At 43.0% G+C, this 17,491-nt stretch overlaps 1 protein-coding gene across 5 annotated transcripts in view; it reads left to right on the forward strand.

Moving 5' to 3' along the window:
* znf385a (zinc finger protein 385A) overlaps nt 1–17,491 on the forward strand; it is a 68,283-nt gene that overhangs the window by 37,726 nt on the left and 13,066 nt on the right. For 2 of the 5 annotated variants that reach the window (XM_067592189.1, XM_067592190.1), the window contains exons 3-4: nt 9,777–9,887; nt 14,940–15,114. In XM_067592189.1, the coding sequence (XP_067448290.1) occupies nt 9,777–9,887; nt 14,940–15,114 (286 nt within the window). The other 3 variants (XM_067592192.1, XM_067592194.1, XM_067592191.1) reach the window with 3 other exon arrangements.

The following is a 17,491-nucleotide window of genomic DNA, read 5'->3' on the forward strand; positions in this document are numbered from 1 at the left end:
CTGCATGTGTCAGTCTGGTATATTTGGCTGCAATTTGCAAAGGGGTGACATAGCAGCCTCTTGTCACTAATTGGAGATGTCTGGCATTTGCTCTGACCATGTACGTTACTACGGGGATAGTAACAGGAGTCCAGACACTGTTAAACGCATTTTAATGATATAGTCATTTTAATAGCGCTCCATAGGCCATGACATAAGTGGAAGCATTCTCACTGATGTTAAAACAGCAGTGCGCCCAGCAGACATGGATTAACAGAGATACTGAAATTATGCAGGCACTCAGTTTCCACTCTTGCGTCTGTTAGCACAGCCTTGAAATCATTCTTGCTTGCTCTTTCTTCATTCTGTCTGGCTGCCTCTGCAACACTCCCTCTGAATCTTCCTCTCATTCTGTACCATCCCTCTGCTCCCCATCCTCCGCTTTAGAACATTAACTATTTCTGAAGGCCCACAGGGACACAGTGAATGTTAATAGCGGCTGCCGCTGATGGCTGCGAGCCACCCCTGAATGGTGTTTTACAGGCTTGTGGCCAGGAGATGGGGCCATAGGAGAGGCTTGGAGGACATTTTGACCTTATAGCTCCAACATACAGGGGAACATACACTTGGAAAGTACTTTTACTGCAATGCATTAAAAACAATGGGGAAATTACTGACTGACACACTCACCCTGATAGTACAGTTGGTATTGTTCTCCCTGAAGTGTAGTGCACATTCTATTATCTGCAGCATGTATAGTATAGCTCCAGAAAAACATTTTTGAATTGTTAAAATGCAAAACAAAAAATGTTGTTTGCTTATAATGAAGGCACTTTCCTGATGTTTTCCTACGGAGGAAGTCATGGCCCTCAGCTTTCCCAGAGATTTTTGTTAATGTTTCATAGTTGAGTCCGTTTACTGTATACAGGAAAAGCTTGTGTAAGAGAGTAAATGTTTGCAGCTCTGTTTACATTACTGACAATATTTTATGGCCTATTTGACTTTTAGGTGAAAGAATGTTTAAGCAATCAGTGAATCACACTCTGCATGGGTCTCTTGTATTTCATATAACTATGCTATGCTATGAATGGAGTTTGAAGTAAGATTAATTCACATTAAAGGTATAATTTCTGGTGTCTTAGATGCCTCCTAGTGCACCAACACACTGTAATGAATATGGACATGCAGACTATTTCAATGAAGACACAGCATTATAGCAGTAATAACAATGAGAAATGTTCATGTACTAAGCTGGCAGCTAGTTATTCTATCATTCTCTCTTAATAAGTGATCTGTGCTGAGTTTGTACAGTCTTAATGAGACTCTACTTCACATTGAGGGTTATTAGCCCGATAGCAGAGGAATGGCCTCTCCTAAAGACATATACAGCTTTAATGGTCCTCTAATGCGATTTGTCCTCTACCTGCCTGTCTCACCCAATGTGCCTCTAGACAGTGACGAGGCTGAATTATTTATCTGCAGCAGCTGGTCGTTATATAGATGTACATGTGCGCACACATACACACACACACACACACACACACACAATTCTCAGCCATACTGCCTGCCCTGATGTGGACTTGCTAAGGCTGCAAAGTCAGGGATTTCCAATGAAGGTGTCTAATCATGCAAATCCATGTGCAGACTTGTAGAATCTCACCTGCTGTCTGTCCTCCTTTCATCTCTCCCGCTCCCCTCATAAAACACTCACTCTCTAACAGCATGGGTCTTACTTCACAACAGTTTTATTCCAAGTAATTTTCCCAGAATAATTGACTGACGTTTCATCACACCTGTTTCCTCTATGAGTTTCAGAATGATGCTGTTCAATCAAAATTGTAACAATTTGGAGTATGTTTTGTCCACTTCTTCATAAGGTTTAATCAGCTCATATGTAATGATGTCTGATTGAAAGGCATCACATATTGTATGTTTTCAAACCGATGTAGTAAGAAACCAGAGAAGAACAGTGTAGTGTTTTCATGTGTGGTTGAAAGGATTTGGTTGGGGCAAAACAGGGCTGGCTCTAGCCATTTTGGTGCCCTAGGCGAAATTTTGGTGCCCTCCCCCCATGCTTCAGAGAGTGGTGCAGATGTTCCTTCTCCAGCAGCTGGAGGCTTCAGCAAATATTTCCAGAGTACATCTGGACAGCTATAAAGTAGATATTAGCCTATTACAAGCAAAAACACGTAGCGGCAGAGTAGGACAAACAACTGCTGCAGCCTGTTGCACCAGCTGTGTGTAAGTTCAAACTTAGCCTAGTTATGATGTAAATTATTACTACGTTGTGATTTATGCATCACTGAAATACAAGTGGTTGCACCACAGAGATAAGTTACAACATAACTCTTAAGTAACAACTTAACAGCTACACATGTCCCTAGGGTAGGTGTAAATCATAAAATGCCACACAGCTTCATTTTTCATTAGCTACATGTCATTTGCAACACAGTAATCCAGTAATATATATATATATATATATATATATATATATATATATATATATATATATATACATACAGATGGGTGACAAATCTAAGGAAAAACTGGTACAGGTCTGAATGCTTGACCCCTACAGTGAGGGGAACTGGTGGCTCTGTCATGCTGTGGGGGGCATTTTGCTGGCGTGGTTTGGGTCCACTTGTCCCCTTAGAAGGAAGGGTCACTGCAAATCAATTTCAAAGTTGTTCTGAGTGATCACCTTTATCCTATGATGAAACATTTCTATCCTGATGGGAGTGGTCTCTTCCAGGATGACAATGCCCCAATTCACGGGGCACAAGGAGTCACTGAATGGTTTGATGAGTATGAAAATGATGTGAATCATATTCTATGGCCTTCGCAGTCACCAGTCTCAACCCAGTTGAACACCTATGGGAGATTTTGGACTGAAGTGTTAGACAGCGCTCTCCACCACCATCATCAGAACACCAAATGAGGGGGTATCTTTTTGAGGAATGGTGTTCATCCCTCCAGAGGAGTTCAGAGACTGTGGAATCAATGCCAAGGCTGAGGAACATCATTCTTGCCTTAGTTATGACTGTATGTCCAAACTAGTTAGGTTATGCCCCAAGTAATCATGGTGCAACCGATTTTAGTCACTCATTTAGTTACAAACTAACTAGTAGTTACTAAGCCTCTAGTGTTGACTTTACACCTTAACTTCGGAAAATGTACACATAGCTGGTGCAACCCAGCACCATTCTAGGAAAGAACAGTTATGCAGATAGCTGGCTACCAGCTTCCTATTCAGATATTCATGCCATTCGTATCATTCAGTCTGTATCTGACTCCACCAGCTATTGTAGCATCATTATCTAGCATTGGCTTTATTGCTACTTAGCTAGTTAGCTAGCTACTACAAATGAAATGTCTACATACAAACAAAACAGCATTTTAATGTTAACATAAGGTGACATACCTCTATTTTGGGCCTTCTTTCCCCCTCCTCTTTTCTCCATTTCCTTCCTTGGGCACCTGAAGGCTTTTTGACATCTGTCCATCAGCACTTCTTACACCCCAGAATTGGGCTGTCTGTGATGTGCATCAAACAGTAACCCATTTAAGTGTTATTGATGACAATGCAGACAACCAGAGTAAAGTGGAACTGAACATTTACTTTTGTATCCCTGTGGTACGGGCATCACATATTGAGTTAGTCTGTGTTACTCATGTATCACTCCGCGCTGCACACTAAGCATTATACAAGTCTTAGACATATCTCAACATCCCCCCTGTTATGCTGGAGCGCCCCACAAACTTTAACATGACAAAACATGTTCTAAAAGTCCTGTGGTATAAACAGTAACTAAAATTTCAGTTTGCATCAAATATCTTCAATATCAATTTATCAACATCTAGGTTGTAATGAGTCAACTAGTGTCTATGTTGTCTGTTGGAGTAATATAAGATTTTTTCTTTTCTTTTTTTTTAAAGAAACCAACATGTTTAGAAATGTGTGCATGAAAAATAAAGAAAATATAAGAGTCCTCATCAGGGTAGGCTGTACTACTGCTCTGGATGTTATACTGACTCTATACAGTATTTTTAGTGAGCTGGTCTGATTATAGTCCTTCCAGATCTTGTGCGTATTGGCTTTGGACTCTGAAGTTCCTCCGTGTTTGTTTCACAGGGTGGTGTGGTACATGTTTTCGCTAAGACACTGTGACTCTTGTGAGCTTCATCTTGAAGTTGTAGCTCAGCAAAACGGATCTTTTTAATACTTTTCTGCAAATGTGGATTATATCGTTCACGCAGATGGCTCCTGCAATGTCTGACCTTGTTTCCATTTGGCGTTTGGACAACGTAGCTTCTTGGCTCATTGCACTTTGCTGGGTGCTATGTTCCTCTCTCCTTATTTAGCACAGTCACATGCTGTCCAGGCCAGAGTGGAGGCGGTTCTCTGCGGCTGCTGTGATCATGATGCTCTTTCATATCTGCTGTTCTCCATTCTAGGTGCAGTCGATGCCCCTCCTTGCCTGGGTCTGCTTGACTCGGCAACAGGGTGGTAACGAGTCTTCCAAAGATCAATTCTGCAGGTGATGGTAGCTTACTATCAATAGGTGTCGCTCTGACTTGTACTAATGCTATTTGTAGATCACCTCCGTGTTTCAGAGTTTTCTTCACAATTGATTTGATGTGTCGCACATGCCTTTCGATAAACCCGTTACTCTTTTGGGTAGTGGGGTGAGCTTGTAATGTGTCTGATTCACCAGTTTGTTGCAAACTTTTTGAAGGCTTGCCCTGTGTGCTGTGGTCCATTGTTTGTCACTGTTTCATCAGGGTGTCCGGATAGGGACATGTATGTTTGCATTTTTTGTGTGACTGCTTGTGTGACTGCATGGGCATGGGCATTTCATCGACAACTGGATATTTGGAATATCTGTCCACACTTAGCAAGTACTGACGTCCATTGATTTCGAATAGATCAGAAGCTAGAGGCTGCCATGGTTTCGAGGGTATGTTGTGTGGGTTGAGAGGTTCTTTTGGGTTTGCGTCTTGATGTTCCACACTGCAAAATCTTTGATGTCATCATTTATCTTTGTCCAATAGACACTTTCTCTTGCAAGGCAACGTGTTTTCTCACTGCTTTGATGGCCCACATGTAGCTGCTTTAGGATAACATCAGTCATGGAGTCTGGAATGAGTACCCGTCTGCCCTTGAATACGACTTCTGATTCCATTGCAAGTTCATCCCTAAAGGACCAATAAGCACACAGGTCTTTTGACAGGTCTTCTATCCTTTCTGGCTATTCTTGGTGAATCAGTTCCTTCAGTGCATTGAGTCTGAAGTCTTTGGTAGTTTCTATACAGAGAGCGTCCTGTTTTTCAGAGGAGAAATTTATTATTATATAGTGATGGTGTGCAACTCTGGATCCTCAATTTCTGCATCTATTCCATCGATGCACTTGATGTCATCTTGGTTTCTTGGTTTGGTAACCAGCAGAGAGTATCTGCCAGGATCTTTTGGGTTCCAAGCCAGTACATGACTTCATAGTCATACCCTTGTGTCTTTATTAGCATTTGCTGGAGTCGTGGTGGTGCAGCATGCAATGGTTTGCACATATGGTGGTGAGCAGTTTGGGATCTGTTATCAAGAGGAATGACTTCCATGTAGGTGTGGTATCACCTTATCCCATAAACAATAGCAAGCATTTCGTGTTCCATGTTGCTATATCTTGTTTGGCAGTTTTTGAGTCAAAAGCAATGGGTCTGTTGTTCTGCACCGAGGCTATACCTTGTCCTTTCTGTGACACATCTACTTCAAGGGTTAATGGTGTGTTTGGATCATAGTATTTTAAGAAGGTGTCCTCAGTGATTGTTGACTTCAAGTCCTCAGAGTATTTTGTTGGTCGGTGTCCCATATCCATGGCACCTCATTTTTTTAGCAACACTCTCAAGGGTCATCATAACACCCATCCCCCACTTTCAGTGTGCACAGTACAAGTGCAGGCCAGGGCAGATGGAAAATTGTGAGGAACAGGGGTGCAAAGTGTGTTTCTTTCTTTTTACTTATTTTTTTTCTTTTTCCTTTGAGGGTGACCAGCACTCTCCAGAAGGTGGCGCTCTAAGCAACCACCTATATAGTCTATGCCTTGAGCCAGCCCAGGGTAAAAGCTCAAGCAGCTGATGATGACATTTGATAGATGGTGTGAACATGGGGAAGAGGGGGAGAGTTGAGCAGAGGGAGAGTTGGATACACACAATCCTGGCTGCATCTGGACAGATCAAGTATGCATGAAGAACGGGGAGAGAGAGAGAGAGAGAGAGAGAGAGAGAGCGCAAGAAGGGGAGGAGAATACTGGAAAGCAGAGTAAGGGAAATGCACTACAGGGAAGCGTGAGGCAGACAGGGAGAAAGCAGTTGAGAGGAGAGGAGGAGGAGGCTGAACAAAAAGGACAGGCACTTGTTAGGTGATGTGTCAGTGAAAAAAAAACAGAGTAACAGAGAGATTTGAAAAAATCCTTACGGCAGGCACTTCCTTCTTCTCTTGCAGAATCTCAAAGAGAAGCAGAGAGTGTGCCAAAAAGGAAAAACAAAGAAATCTTAGCTGGCAATGCATCACTAGGTGCAATTTTTTTTTTTAGTGAGTTAGTTTGTATTCAGCTTTGACAACCAACCAGGAGGCTGAATGAGTGAGGAAAGTGCAACACACACTCTCAGTCTCTCACATGCTGAGACCCAAACACACACCTCTGCTGGCAGCACACACACAGGAGGAACAATGCAGCTCCAGGCTTCTACAGACACAGAGGAGAAGAAGGTGAGTGCCTAACTGCTTGGAATGGTTGGAGTTTTTCGCCGTTTTCTGTTTTTCACCCAACTGTGGCTTAATCTGGGCACAACTCAAAAGTACTGCAGAACTTGCGCTTCAAAGGCTGTTTTTATCTGGCTCAGTGCAGACTATACTGTGACTGCCAGAGTGGTCCCACTGAGAGTCACAGAGCGGTGCATTCCTCATTGCTGCAATTCAATGCTTCCAAACATTTTGTTGCGGGGCATTGATCAAACACACTGGAGGAAGAATGAAAGATAAAGAGAGGAGAGAGTAAACTGTAAAAAAGAAGAAAAAAAAGGATGACAAAAGAGTTTTTGGTGCTGAAGTTTGGTGTCTGACTTTGTGCAGTTCTGGGAGATGTTTTTTCACCTTTATTTATACAGGGGGGAGTTTCACTGAGAGCAATGCACTCTTTTTCAGGAACACCCTGATCACATTTACACAGTTACACATTCACACCTGGAAGCTGTCCAGTACAACCACAGTCTGATCTGAGCACTGAGCAGCTCCACTGGAGCAGTTGCGTTTAAGGGCCTTGCTCAAGGGCACCTCAATGGTGGTGCTCTTTTCACAAGCTCGCTTCTCTAACCTTTAGGCCACCGCTGCCCACATTTGACCAGTTAGGTTGCACTTTGGGCGATTTCTCCCAAAAGCTGTTTAGAGGCAGTTCTGTGGTAACAAAAGGCATCAGGGTGTTTGGGTCTTAAGGCCCTTTGGAGCTATTGACATGACTGCTGAGTGATGCTGAAGTCAGTGGTCTGTGTGGTTTATTTACAACTGCCGGAGCACTCAGCACATTCAAATAGCTCCGTACTCCAACTGACATGAAACTTTACAAAACTCACTCAAGTTCACTTTTAGCAAGCAAGATGCCTATATGTATTTTTTACTGATAACTGATTAGATTTATGAGATTTGTAATGCAGGAAACACAGCCAATTTTAAATACAGTTGCTGATTTTCTCAAAATCGGTCAGAGAGACTGAGTGAGTTTTGGAAAATCCCTTTTCGGTTACATCACAATGCTCTGTTCCTATTTGATGAGGACATGTTTTGGAGAGCATTTGGGTAAGAGGCCATATGAGCAGCCCTCCAAAAAGCCTTGTTGGCAGCTGGACAGTGTTTTTAACAGCTGAATCAACTGGATGGATCATAGCTGACCCACACCCAGAGCACCGGACTTACTGGCTGGGGAGAAACCCATGATTCATGTGTACAGTTACTCCACCGGGCCTGTTCAGCTCTTACTAAACTCTCTCTAGAGGTGTAATAATGGGCCACAGCATGGACACCCACATGCAGTACTTAAGTCACAATTCTTCAGTTATATTTGTTTGTAATGTTGGAGTTTGGGTAGCATTTGGCAGGAGTTGATAAAAATGTTATAAATTGATTATTGCAGTCCCTGTCTTATGTTGTTGGCATCAGCTGCCTAATGCATAGTCACTGCCGAGCTATTCATGCAATTGTTCAGACAGTTATCATCCATGAACGTCATTGCTCATTACCCGCCCCCCTCCTCTCTATCCATCTGAATTCATTGCAACAGCAGCAGACCCCACTTTAGGCTGTTTCTGGGGAAAAAAATAAAGGGAGTCGTGGAACATGGAGTATGGAAAAGAGAGCCAAATGAGATAAGAATGTGTGATGAGAGGATGTCCGGCCCAGGCCTCAATCTCTGTCTCTGGTCTCTTTCCCATTTCTCCCCCCCTCTCTTTATCTGTCTGTCTCAATTAATCTTCCTCTCCCACTCTTTCACTCTTTCGTACTTCCAGATGGTGTGATTCTATACTGTCACCCAGCTAAATGTCTTGGGCCTCCTCCCCATTTCTTTCTTTTTCTGTTTAGCCTGTTGCTGAGTAACAAGCCCCGTGCAGAAATTCAGATTGTTTGTGCCTGAGTTATGAGAATATTCTCTTTTCTGTCTGTCACTCCTCAGGGCAAAGTCCTCAGCCATTTGTATATTAGATGAGACTATGGCTCTGGGTGTAAGATAGCTTAAGGGAAAGTCTGGTGATTAGCCAAATTAAATGCAGTGATGAGCCAAATTGGGTCATTTACAGTCTGTCAACCTCTCCAAACCAACAGGCTTGCATCAGACTTGGAGGACTCTCTGGAACATTCCCTCACTGCCTTATGAATTCAAAACACACAGCATCATATCCATTTTGTTCTTCAGCCCAGTACTTTTGTTTCTCTTCATTCCTTTTGCATACCCGTCCAATGCCCTATCATCTTACATTCTGTCTGCTTTAGCTGCAGACATAGTACCAGACAATTGTCTGTGGTGGAAATCCACACCAGCCATTGACTCCAGGCTAATGCTAGGGTCAATTAACAATGATCACTAGATAAATTCAGCTTCAAACATAGATAAATAATGGGAATGGAGCCCTTTTAGATCAGTACAGGCAGGGTCTTTTGTGTCTGGGACAGAGTTTAAGTGGGGGGCTTAGTCATCGACACGTTGGAGAGCTGCTAAAGCGAGTCAGTTAAATTTATACGAGGTGCTTAACACCATGTCTGTGATGGACGTCCCAGCTGAAACAATTAACACAGGGACACTATGAAACTACAACCTGGTCAGGATCAGAAGCCTGAGCTTGGGGAGGATGGAACAGGTGTCTGCTTGTTGCTACAGTTGTAGCAACATGCTGTCAACCCTGTTGACCAATGTTAGCTGAACATGATCACAGACATATAGTAAAAACTCAGTCTTTTACAAGATAGACACCGTAAACACTCTTTTTTATTCAACCCTGCATGTAGTCAATTAGATTTTTTTAGATTTAGTCTCTTGAGCAGACAAAACTGTTGGCCTCTCTACTCCATGCTGGCCTCTACCATCAGAAGTAGAGGACATAGCACATTCACTTCTCATGCTATTATGATGGACTGGCCTGTCGACCTAGCGCCAGGACTTCGCCTGCAGACAACAGTAGAGTATGAATTATAGCTCACAGATCTCTATTTTCTCTCTTTCTCTTTCTGTGTCCTCCCCTGTCATTCTCTCTGGCAGATGGACCCGGTGCAGAAGGCCGTAATCAATCACACCTTTGGAGTTCCACTGGTCAAGACCAAGCGACCAGTCATCTCCTGTAACGTCTGCCAGATCCGCTTCAACTCAGAGGTACAGAACATACACAGTATTTCTCTCCTTCCATCTCTCACGATGACTCCATTTCCCAAGTCGCATTAAGCATGCTGTATTTTGCTGTTTATACACCTTTCACCTCTCACATATTTTCCTTAGGAATGTGTTTGGATGGCGCTGTATTCTGTTTGCTCTCCTGAGTACGGATATTGACACAGAGGATGTGGTACATTTGTTGGGGCTTTGTTTTGGCAGTTGCGACACTGTTGGAATTTAATTTATTTCAAGACAGTAGAAGCAATAGTCACTGCAGCACAAAACCTGAAAAGCTGCTGCAGGAACCAAGAGTGAGAAATATTGCCTTCATTTTCAAAGAGATTTTCTCTTGCCCATCAACACTGGCAAACCTTGATTAATATCATGAACATGGGGAAAGTTAATTTTATAGTAGCATGTCATGAACTAAGAATGTCTTTAGAATTAACTGCAGTATGTCTTTTTCATGCTTTTGTATAATTCTATCAATTAATTTTAACAGCAGTTTCATCTGTTTGTCCATATGGTGTAGTTTATATTTAAACTCGTAATGGGAGTTTAATGGCATGTTACACCCACGGGTAACTTGCATACAAGACTGATGGCAAATGAATGAAAACAAAAATCATATGGAAGTATTTTCTGTGTAGTGGTGCCAACCCTTCTCTTCTTCTCTGTAAACTAATAGGATAGACACATGACAACATGACAGTACACGTAAACATCTCAGATTGCCAAATGTCATGTGTGCAGTGTATAATTTGGCTGTGATTCTCCCTATTCAGTGGTGCAGACTTCAGGGTCAGGGCGTATATTCATCTACAATACACAACATTAAGGAGTGGACCGGTGCTATATATACTCATCAGGTCTACAATCATGGTTTCCATGTGGTCAGGGAGCTGCAAGGCTGTAATCTTAAGTCTGCTCTTTGCAGGGTTCTCTGCCACATATCTTCATATGAAACAGGAAACAGGCAGAGATGTTTATATGATGAAATACTTTTAGGGCCAGAGCTAGCGATCAAATAGTCACTTCATAAGTAAAGATACGTCCGGTTGGATAAAATTAGGATATACAGTAAAACTGTGAAGTATTTCAAGAATTTAAATATTTAACTAAAAGGTTGGTTATGATGACAGCTAAAAGGAGAAGACAAGGTTACAAAAGAAGTGCTGAGGGCATCCAGTGCATCAGACACTAGTGCCATTATATTTAGCCTGAAGTATAACCAAAACAATATTGTATGTTATCATGCAAGACAGAACTCTTGGACTGGAAAGCATGCGCAGAGTGGGGTGAGGAATACTATTTACAGCCACAATACCAGCTAATTAAGCAGTAACCTACAGTACACATAAACATCTCAGAGAATTATTTCTGATAGCTGTCATATGAACCTGTGATGTCTCCACCTCACCGTGACTCAAGATACTGTATGTGCACTTCATGAGCACTTGGTCTCCTCAGTGAAACTCATGTCATGTTTATTTGTGCGTATGTGTGAGAAATAACAATAGGTGACACCTACAGCAGCTGTGACTTATGTCCTGGCTCCTGATAGATAAAGCACACACACACGCACATACACACAAACAAACACATGTGCACATATATGAATCCTCGGTGTTGTGATATGCAGGACTACACAACCTCTCTGCTGTCATTGTCACTTTCACTGTAAACAAGAAAAAGCACACACTGCAGTATATCAGCAATGTCAAACTTGCAGCAGGCTGTGTATAGTTTGTGCTCTCCTGCTCAGTTCAGCTAGAGAAAAACTGTCCTCCGTATCGCCATAGAATGAGTCCTCACCCATACTGTTCTCGTTTACATAATCTCAAGTCAGGATGAATATGTCATGGATTAAAATAATATAGGGGGAAACGCTTTGAAGGATCGTGTGCTACATTCCCAGTCTCATTTTTCCAGTTTGGGCTTTGTCCTCAGGAAAAAAAGATTAGTTTGCCCTTGATATTGACATTTCTTTTTCTTTATCTGCCATCTGTGAGTTGATTGGGTTGCATGGGTCAAAGAAAGCAACGGGGGCTTACGATGTAATGTCTTGATCAATGTGTGTGTCTTCAAAGGATCCAGTTCTGCCTTCCTACTCCTGGGCCATGCTCCCCTCATTTCACGCATCATTTTGCCATCATTCATTCGTCCCATTTGATCTTTCTCTCTGTGCCTCTCTCTTTCACTGCCTGTCTCTCGCTCAGCAGCCTTCTCCCTCTTTTTCTATCTGTCTGCCTCTCTCATACTGCATTATTTACAGTGTGGAAATTCCCAAAATTGCCTGCCACTACTTATTATAAGATGCATTCGTCAAGGGCAGGGATTAGTGTCTGACTCTGACAGCCCCGGTGCATCTTGGGAAAGAGGGAGAGAGGAGACTTGGAGGGGAAGGACGGGAGAGGAGGACAGGGTGGGAGGAGCGTGTGTGTCCCACTGTCCCTGCGTCATGTGGTGGTGTGAGGTGCTAAATGGTAGTTTATGCAGAATAACCTTGGTGGTGTGCTGCATTAGTGACATCACAGGCTCCGTCGCGCTGCATTGACCAACGTCACAGCTGCTGCTGCAGCAGGACTTGGCTGATAAGCATCCCTTGTTTTCTTCCTCTTCTTCTCTCCTTCACTGCTGTCCCTCTCTTTTGTTCACCCCCCTCCCCTCCCTCACTCTCTTTGCTGCTTGTTTATTGTCCCAGTCTATCTATTAATTTGTCTCACTTTTAACTTCCTCTTGTTTTGTCCTCCTTTTTACTTTCTCTTTGTCTCATCTGGAGCTGCAGCTGTAGCTATGCTGTAACATCACAGCTTTCCCCTCAGAATGATAGTCATGCTGGAAAGCACTTGTTCAGATTGAACCCTCTGCATAATGAAACACAGGCATCACATGCTGATGTGGTGCAGCTTTTGTCTCTTCTATATTTCATTCTCAGTCCAACTCTTTACATCACCTTCCTTGTCTTGTAGTTCCCTGGCTAGGAACCATTTCTCCAATCTTCCCTTCATTCTCTTTCCTTTCTCACTCTTGAGGACCTCACACTGACACCACTGACACTCAGCTGCTTTGCAGTTGATCCCCTTGGCTTGGACGGGAGAGGTTAAGAAAGCCTCTGGGGCTGCTTCAACCACGCACCACCACATACCTTTCTATCTCCCTTCATGCCTTCCTTCATCTGAGAGATCTCATCTCTTGCAGCAACCCCACTTACCACCACCCTCTCCACCCCCACAGCTCTCTCCACATTGATCTGCAGGCTCTGCCAGAGCAGCTCCTTAAGGCCCCTCTGACAGGGTGTAGTTACAGAGGGTCTGCTATATCTAGAGTCGAGATTGTCATCATGATTTACAAGAAATAAACAATCTTCTAAATCAGTACCTCCACTGCCGCTGTTTACTGTGCCAGCTCATGTCCTGCATGCCATACAGCGAACATACACAACTGGGCTCACAAACATTACTCATCAACCCCTGTCTCCTTTGCCAAGCCATTCTATTCCTCTCCTGAGCCTGTGGTCAGTGTGATGTCCTAAGTGTCAGTCAAATTCTCCAAGCCTTTCAGCACCTATGGCAGCTGTCAGCTGCTCTTCAAAACCATGTCTCTCCCTGGCATCTAACTGTAATCCAGCCATTTAATAATTATCTTCATCTTTTGCCCCTTGATACAAATATTATTTGCCCAACGCAGCACATGGCACACCTGCTCACTCTACATACTTGTTAAGATAGCAGGGAGCTGATTCAAGTGAAGTATTGACATAATGTGGCTGTATCAGCAACGAGTCTATTTGTGTTTTTAATTGAGGGATACTTAAACAGTGATGGAGGGGAGATAAAGACAGTTTGAACAGATGGCAAATAGAGTTACATGACTACCTCCTGCCCACCTGTGTGTGTGTTTGTGTGTGTTTTCATCTCACAGTCACCACACTGTGGCTAGACGGCTGGCGACAGCTTAGTATAGCAACCCTGCATCTCATCCGCCATGTTGTCCTAGACTCACATACCTCCATGCAGACATACAAGCATACACAGACTAGTGAAAGACTCCCCTGATGTCCTGGTAGTCTCCTGATGAATGACTCACCTCTGTTGTTTACTCTCTGAACAAACACATTAGCTAGTAGCGAGCCTTTCAACAGGAGTTTAGGAACACCAGTAGTTCTGTAATAAATCTCTGCCCCATTTTTTCACAGTTGGAATGCAGGATAATCTTTAGTCCCTGAAAACCTCCAGACTCAAAGTCCACATCCACATTTCATCTTCACAACAAGATATTATAGGCAGGGTCTTTCCTGCCTGGTAGCATATATATTTAGATCTTGACCACTCCACAAGCAAACAATGAAGTCTGGGCTTGTGCAAGGGCTCTACGTTATTCAGAAAGCAGCTAAAGGCGATCACAGTATTTGTGTCGTAAGAACCCACGTATGCCAGCTGCCCCTTGATAATGTGTTGTAGGAAGGATAGCAGTGTCAGGGTGGGGCTTAAGGGCCCTCCAGGCAGATAGTATGGCATACCACTGCCCCAAAGTTCAACTCCCCATGGTACATCAGTCAGCATGGCTGTAGTAATGAAAGCTGGAGCCAAGTACTGTCAGGGTGTATGTAGAGGTTTAGACTGCAGAGGATGCACGTCAAAACTTTGAGCTGAGCGGTTATGCCCAGTGTAGACAAACAGATGATCCAGAAACAACTGTTGGTCTTAATATACTGTAAGATAATTTATAGTTAATTAGTAAACCTGACTGGGAAAGTATGACATATAAGATGGCTGAGGGACAAGGGGACAGACAGGTCTAGGTCTCAGATGTCTCTGTCACTGCATCTTTTTGTTCCCATGCTTGTAATCTATCTGTCTATCCACTGTAAACCTGCCTGCTGCCTGTGGCTCCAGTCCCTATATGTATTGAATAACAAACTATCATAATGACATGCATGCATGTGTGGATGTCACAATGAATCTAATCCATCCTGCAATGTTTTATTCACCTGACATTGGTTTTCACTTCCAACATAAACATGCCTGTATTTTCTGTGTTCTCCTGTAGAGCCAGGCAGAAGCCCACTACAAAGGAAACCGCCATGCCAGGAGAGTCAAAGGCATCGAGACCTCTAAAAGTCGTCCTCAGGAGGGGGACAAGCCTCATACTGTGGCCCCCACCACCTCTCCGTCTCCGCCAGGAGCCCCTGGCACTTCCCCTGACAGTGAGCCCAGCAAACAGGGTGAGAGAGCAGAACACACTCCCAGTAACAGGAGGAAAGACAGAAGAAGTGCTTATTTGAGTTTTGTTGTAGAAATAATCAATGCCATGTGGGATTGTCAGGAGCTTACCATTTTGCTGGAAAATGAAATGGTAAATATGCAAGAATAACAAATGCATCTAATCACAGCGGCTTTGCAGTGTGTTGCTCTTCTTGTGAGCATCTCAACTATGTGTGGTCTGTTTTGGCTGCAGCACAGTTTATGGCTAACAGTGCGGTTCCAGAAACCTCTGAAACTGCACTGACAGTAGTGTTTATCATATATGGAGCATAAACATTTAATTCAGAGATGTTTGTTTCATGAAAGATTGGTGGCTGAAGAAAACTTTCAGATGCCTGGACTTTAGTCTGGCTCATTTTGAGATGAGGAAAACATTTTTTTAATGACAGTAACAGTTTATTTAAGCTCAGAATACAGAGGAAGTTATTTTAAAAGTGGGACACGGATGAAGCAATATGTTTCCTTCTGTGGCCACGGACACATTAAATCAGATTAGAAAATTTGATTGAGCCTTAACTTCAAAGCAGTGGGTCCAAGTCAGTCTGAATGCAGCTACAGTTAGTAAGTGCTGACAAACACTTAATGAAAACAGCCAATGATCAGATGACTGAAATGCAGGTTTATAGGAAAGTTAAACTAAAAACAGGAGGAATCTGACCCAATTTTCTAATATGATTGAGAAGTTAGAACCAAAACTGAAATTCTAGCATAACCGGCACCCATTATTGACTGCTTCAATTCATTACAATGTAAAGTATCTCATGGTAAAAGAGGAAATATTTACAACTGGAAATATTGCTGACATGAAAGGACCATAGATTGTGAAGATGAAAGTTACTCTTGCTTCATTAGATTACATCACAGACTTTATTTTGTTTTAATTTAGGACAATAGTGATACAAGGAGTAGCACAGAGAAGAGTAGACTAATCAACATGAAAAAGAGACACCAAGTGTCTGAGTGACAGGTTGATCAAAGTAGAGACATCATTATTATGCCAGAGACAATCCACAGTATTAGTCCGGTCTAAACACAACAATTTATTGTTCAGCTGCGCAATGTAAAACCAGTTTGGTGTCCATCCATTTAGACTGTCAGCAGGTGAATTGGCACACACATGGCCTGATAACATGGCAGTTTCTTGGCATCTTTTCAAGGAAGCGCACTGTGGTGTGCATATGCTTGTTTGTGTCTTAACACTGAGTTATTGAGAAGTACAGAGTCAAAATAGAACATGTTTCCTGGACCTGGGGTGTTGGTGATTAGTGCTAATACTGATTAAGAAAAAATATGATATAATATAAATATAGATGACACCATTATGGAGGATGATGGATCAGAATCGAAGCCAGCATCTGAAAGGACAGAGACGGTACAGCTGATCTGACTTTAATGAAAAGTTATTCACCGTTGACAGTTTATTAGTTGGTAAGGATGCATGGCATGATCAAGGCATGGCAAGCTCTTTCTTTAGCAGCATCTATATTCAAGTCTCTGTTGTCTCGGTATGACTTTCTCTCTTCATCTACTGTATTGCTCATCTTCCTATTTAGAGCTATAACTCAGAGGCTGGGTACAGGGTGCCTCTGCCCTTCTCTTTTCTCCACCCAGAAATTTCCATTCCCTCAGTGTCACCACTCTGTCCTTGGATCAAACACGAGGCAATGAATAGACCGGCCATGTTTTGGTGACATTTACAAAGGTTTCTGTAGCTGACTGTTTACCAGACATTTCCACCTTGTTGACGGGAGGGCACAGAGCAAACACGATGAATGAAAAGATGAAACTCAGGTCTAATAAAGGCCAAAATGCTGCAACATGCCAGAGCAAGGGCTCAGCATTTCACTGTCTTTGACTTTTTTTGTATTCGTAAGAATAAAACCACTTTACAATTCAAGATTCTCTTCTGTAGCTGAACCCAGAGTAGTAAGAGGTCAGTCTGTTTTACTCTCCCTCCCTCATGGGGGATCTGAGATCAGCTTCAGGCCATTTGCCATTAGTGAGATTTCCCGGAGTGAACTTCAAGAGCATGGGGAGCCAAAACAAGCCTGCCATGGTTGAGATCCTAAAGTAGTAACATGTGAAAGAATGCCTTTTTCCATCCAAGCCTATTTCTCGTGACCCTGGAACCTTGTCTCTTCCTGGTTTGTCTGCCTGCTTGCTTATGTGTGTGTATGCATGTCCTCAGTGTGATCCTGTCCCACTGCTCCATGATAGGGAGACAGAGCTCTGGGAGCAGGCAGCTGTACGTGGCCTCAACTGGGAAAGCAGTGTCTGGAGAACGGACACTGTGGTTTTGGCTGTGGAGCTTAACACGGGTCACTCTGGGGCAGTTTA

This window comes from Thunnus thynnus, chromosome 6 (genome assembly GCF_963924715.1).
Source record: "Thunnus thynnus chromosome 6, fThuThy2.1, whole genome shotgun sequence".
Lineage (NCBI taxonomy): Eukaryota > Metazoa > Chordata > Actinopteri > Scombriformes > Scombridae > Thunnus > Thunnus thynnus.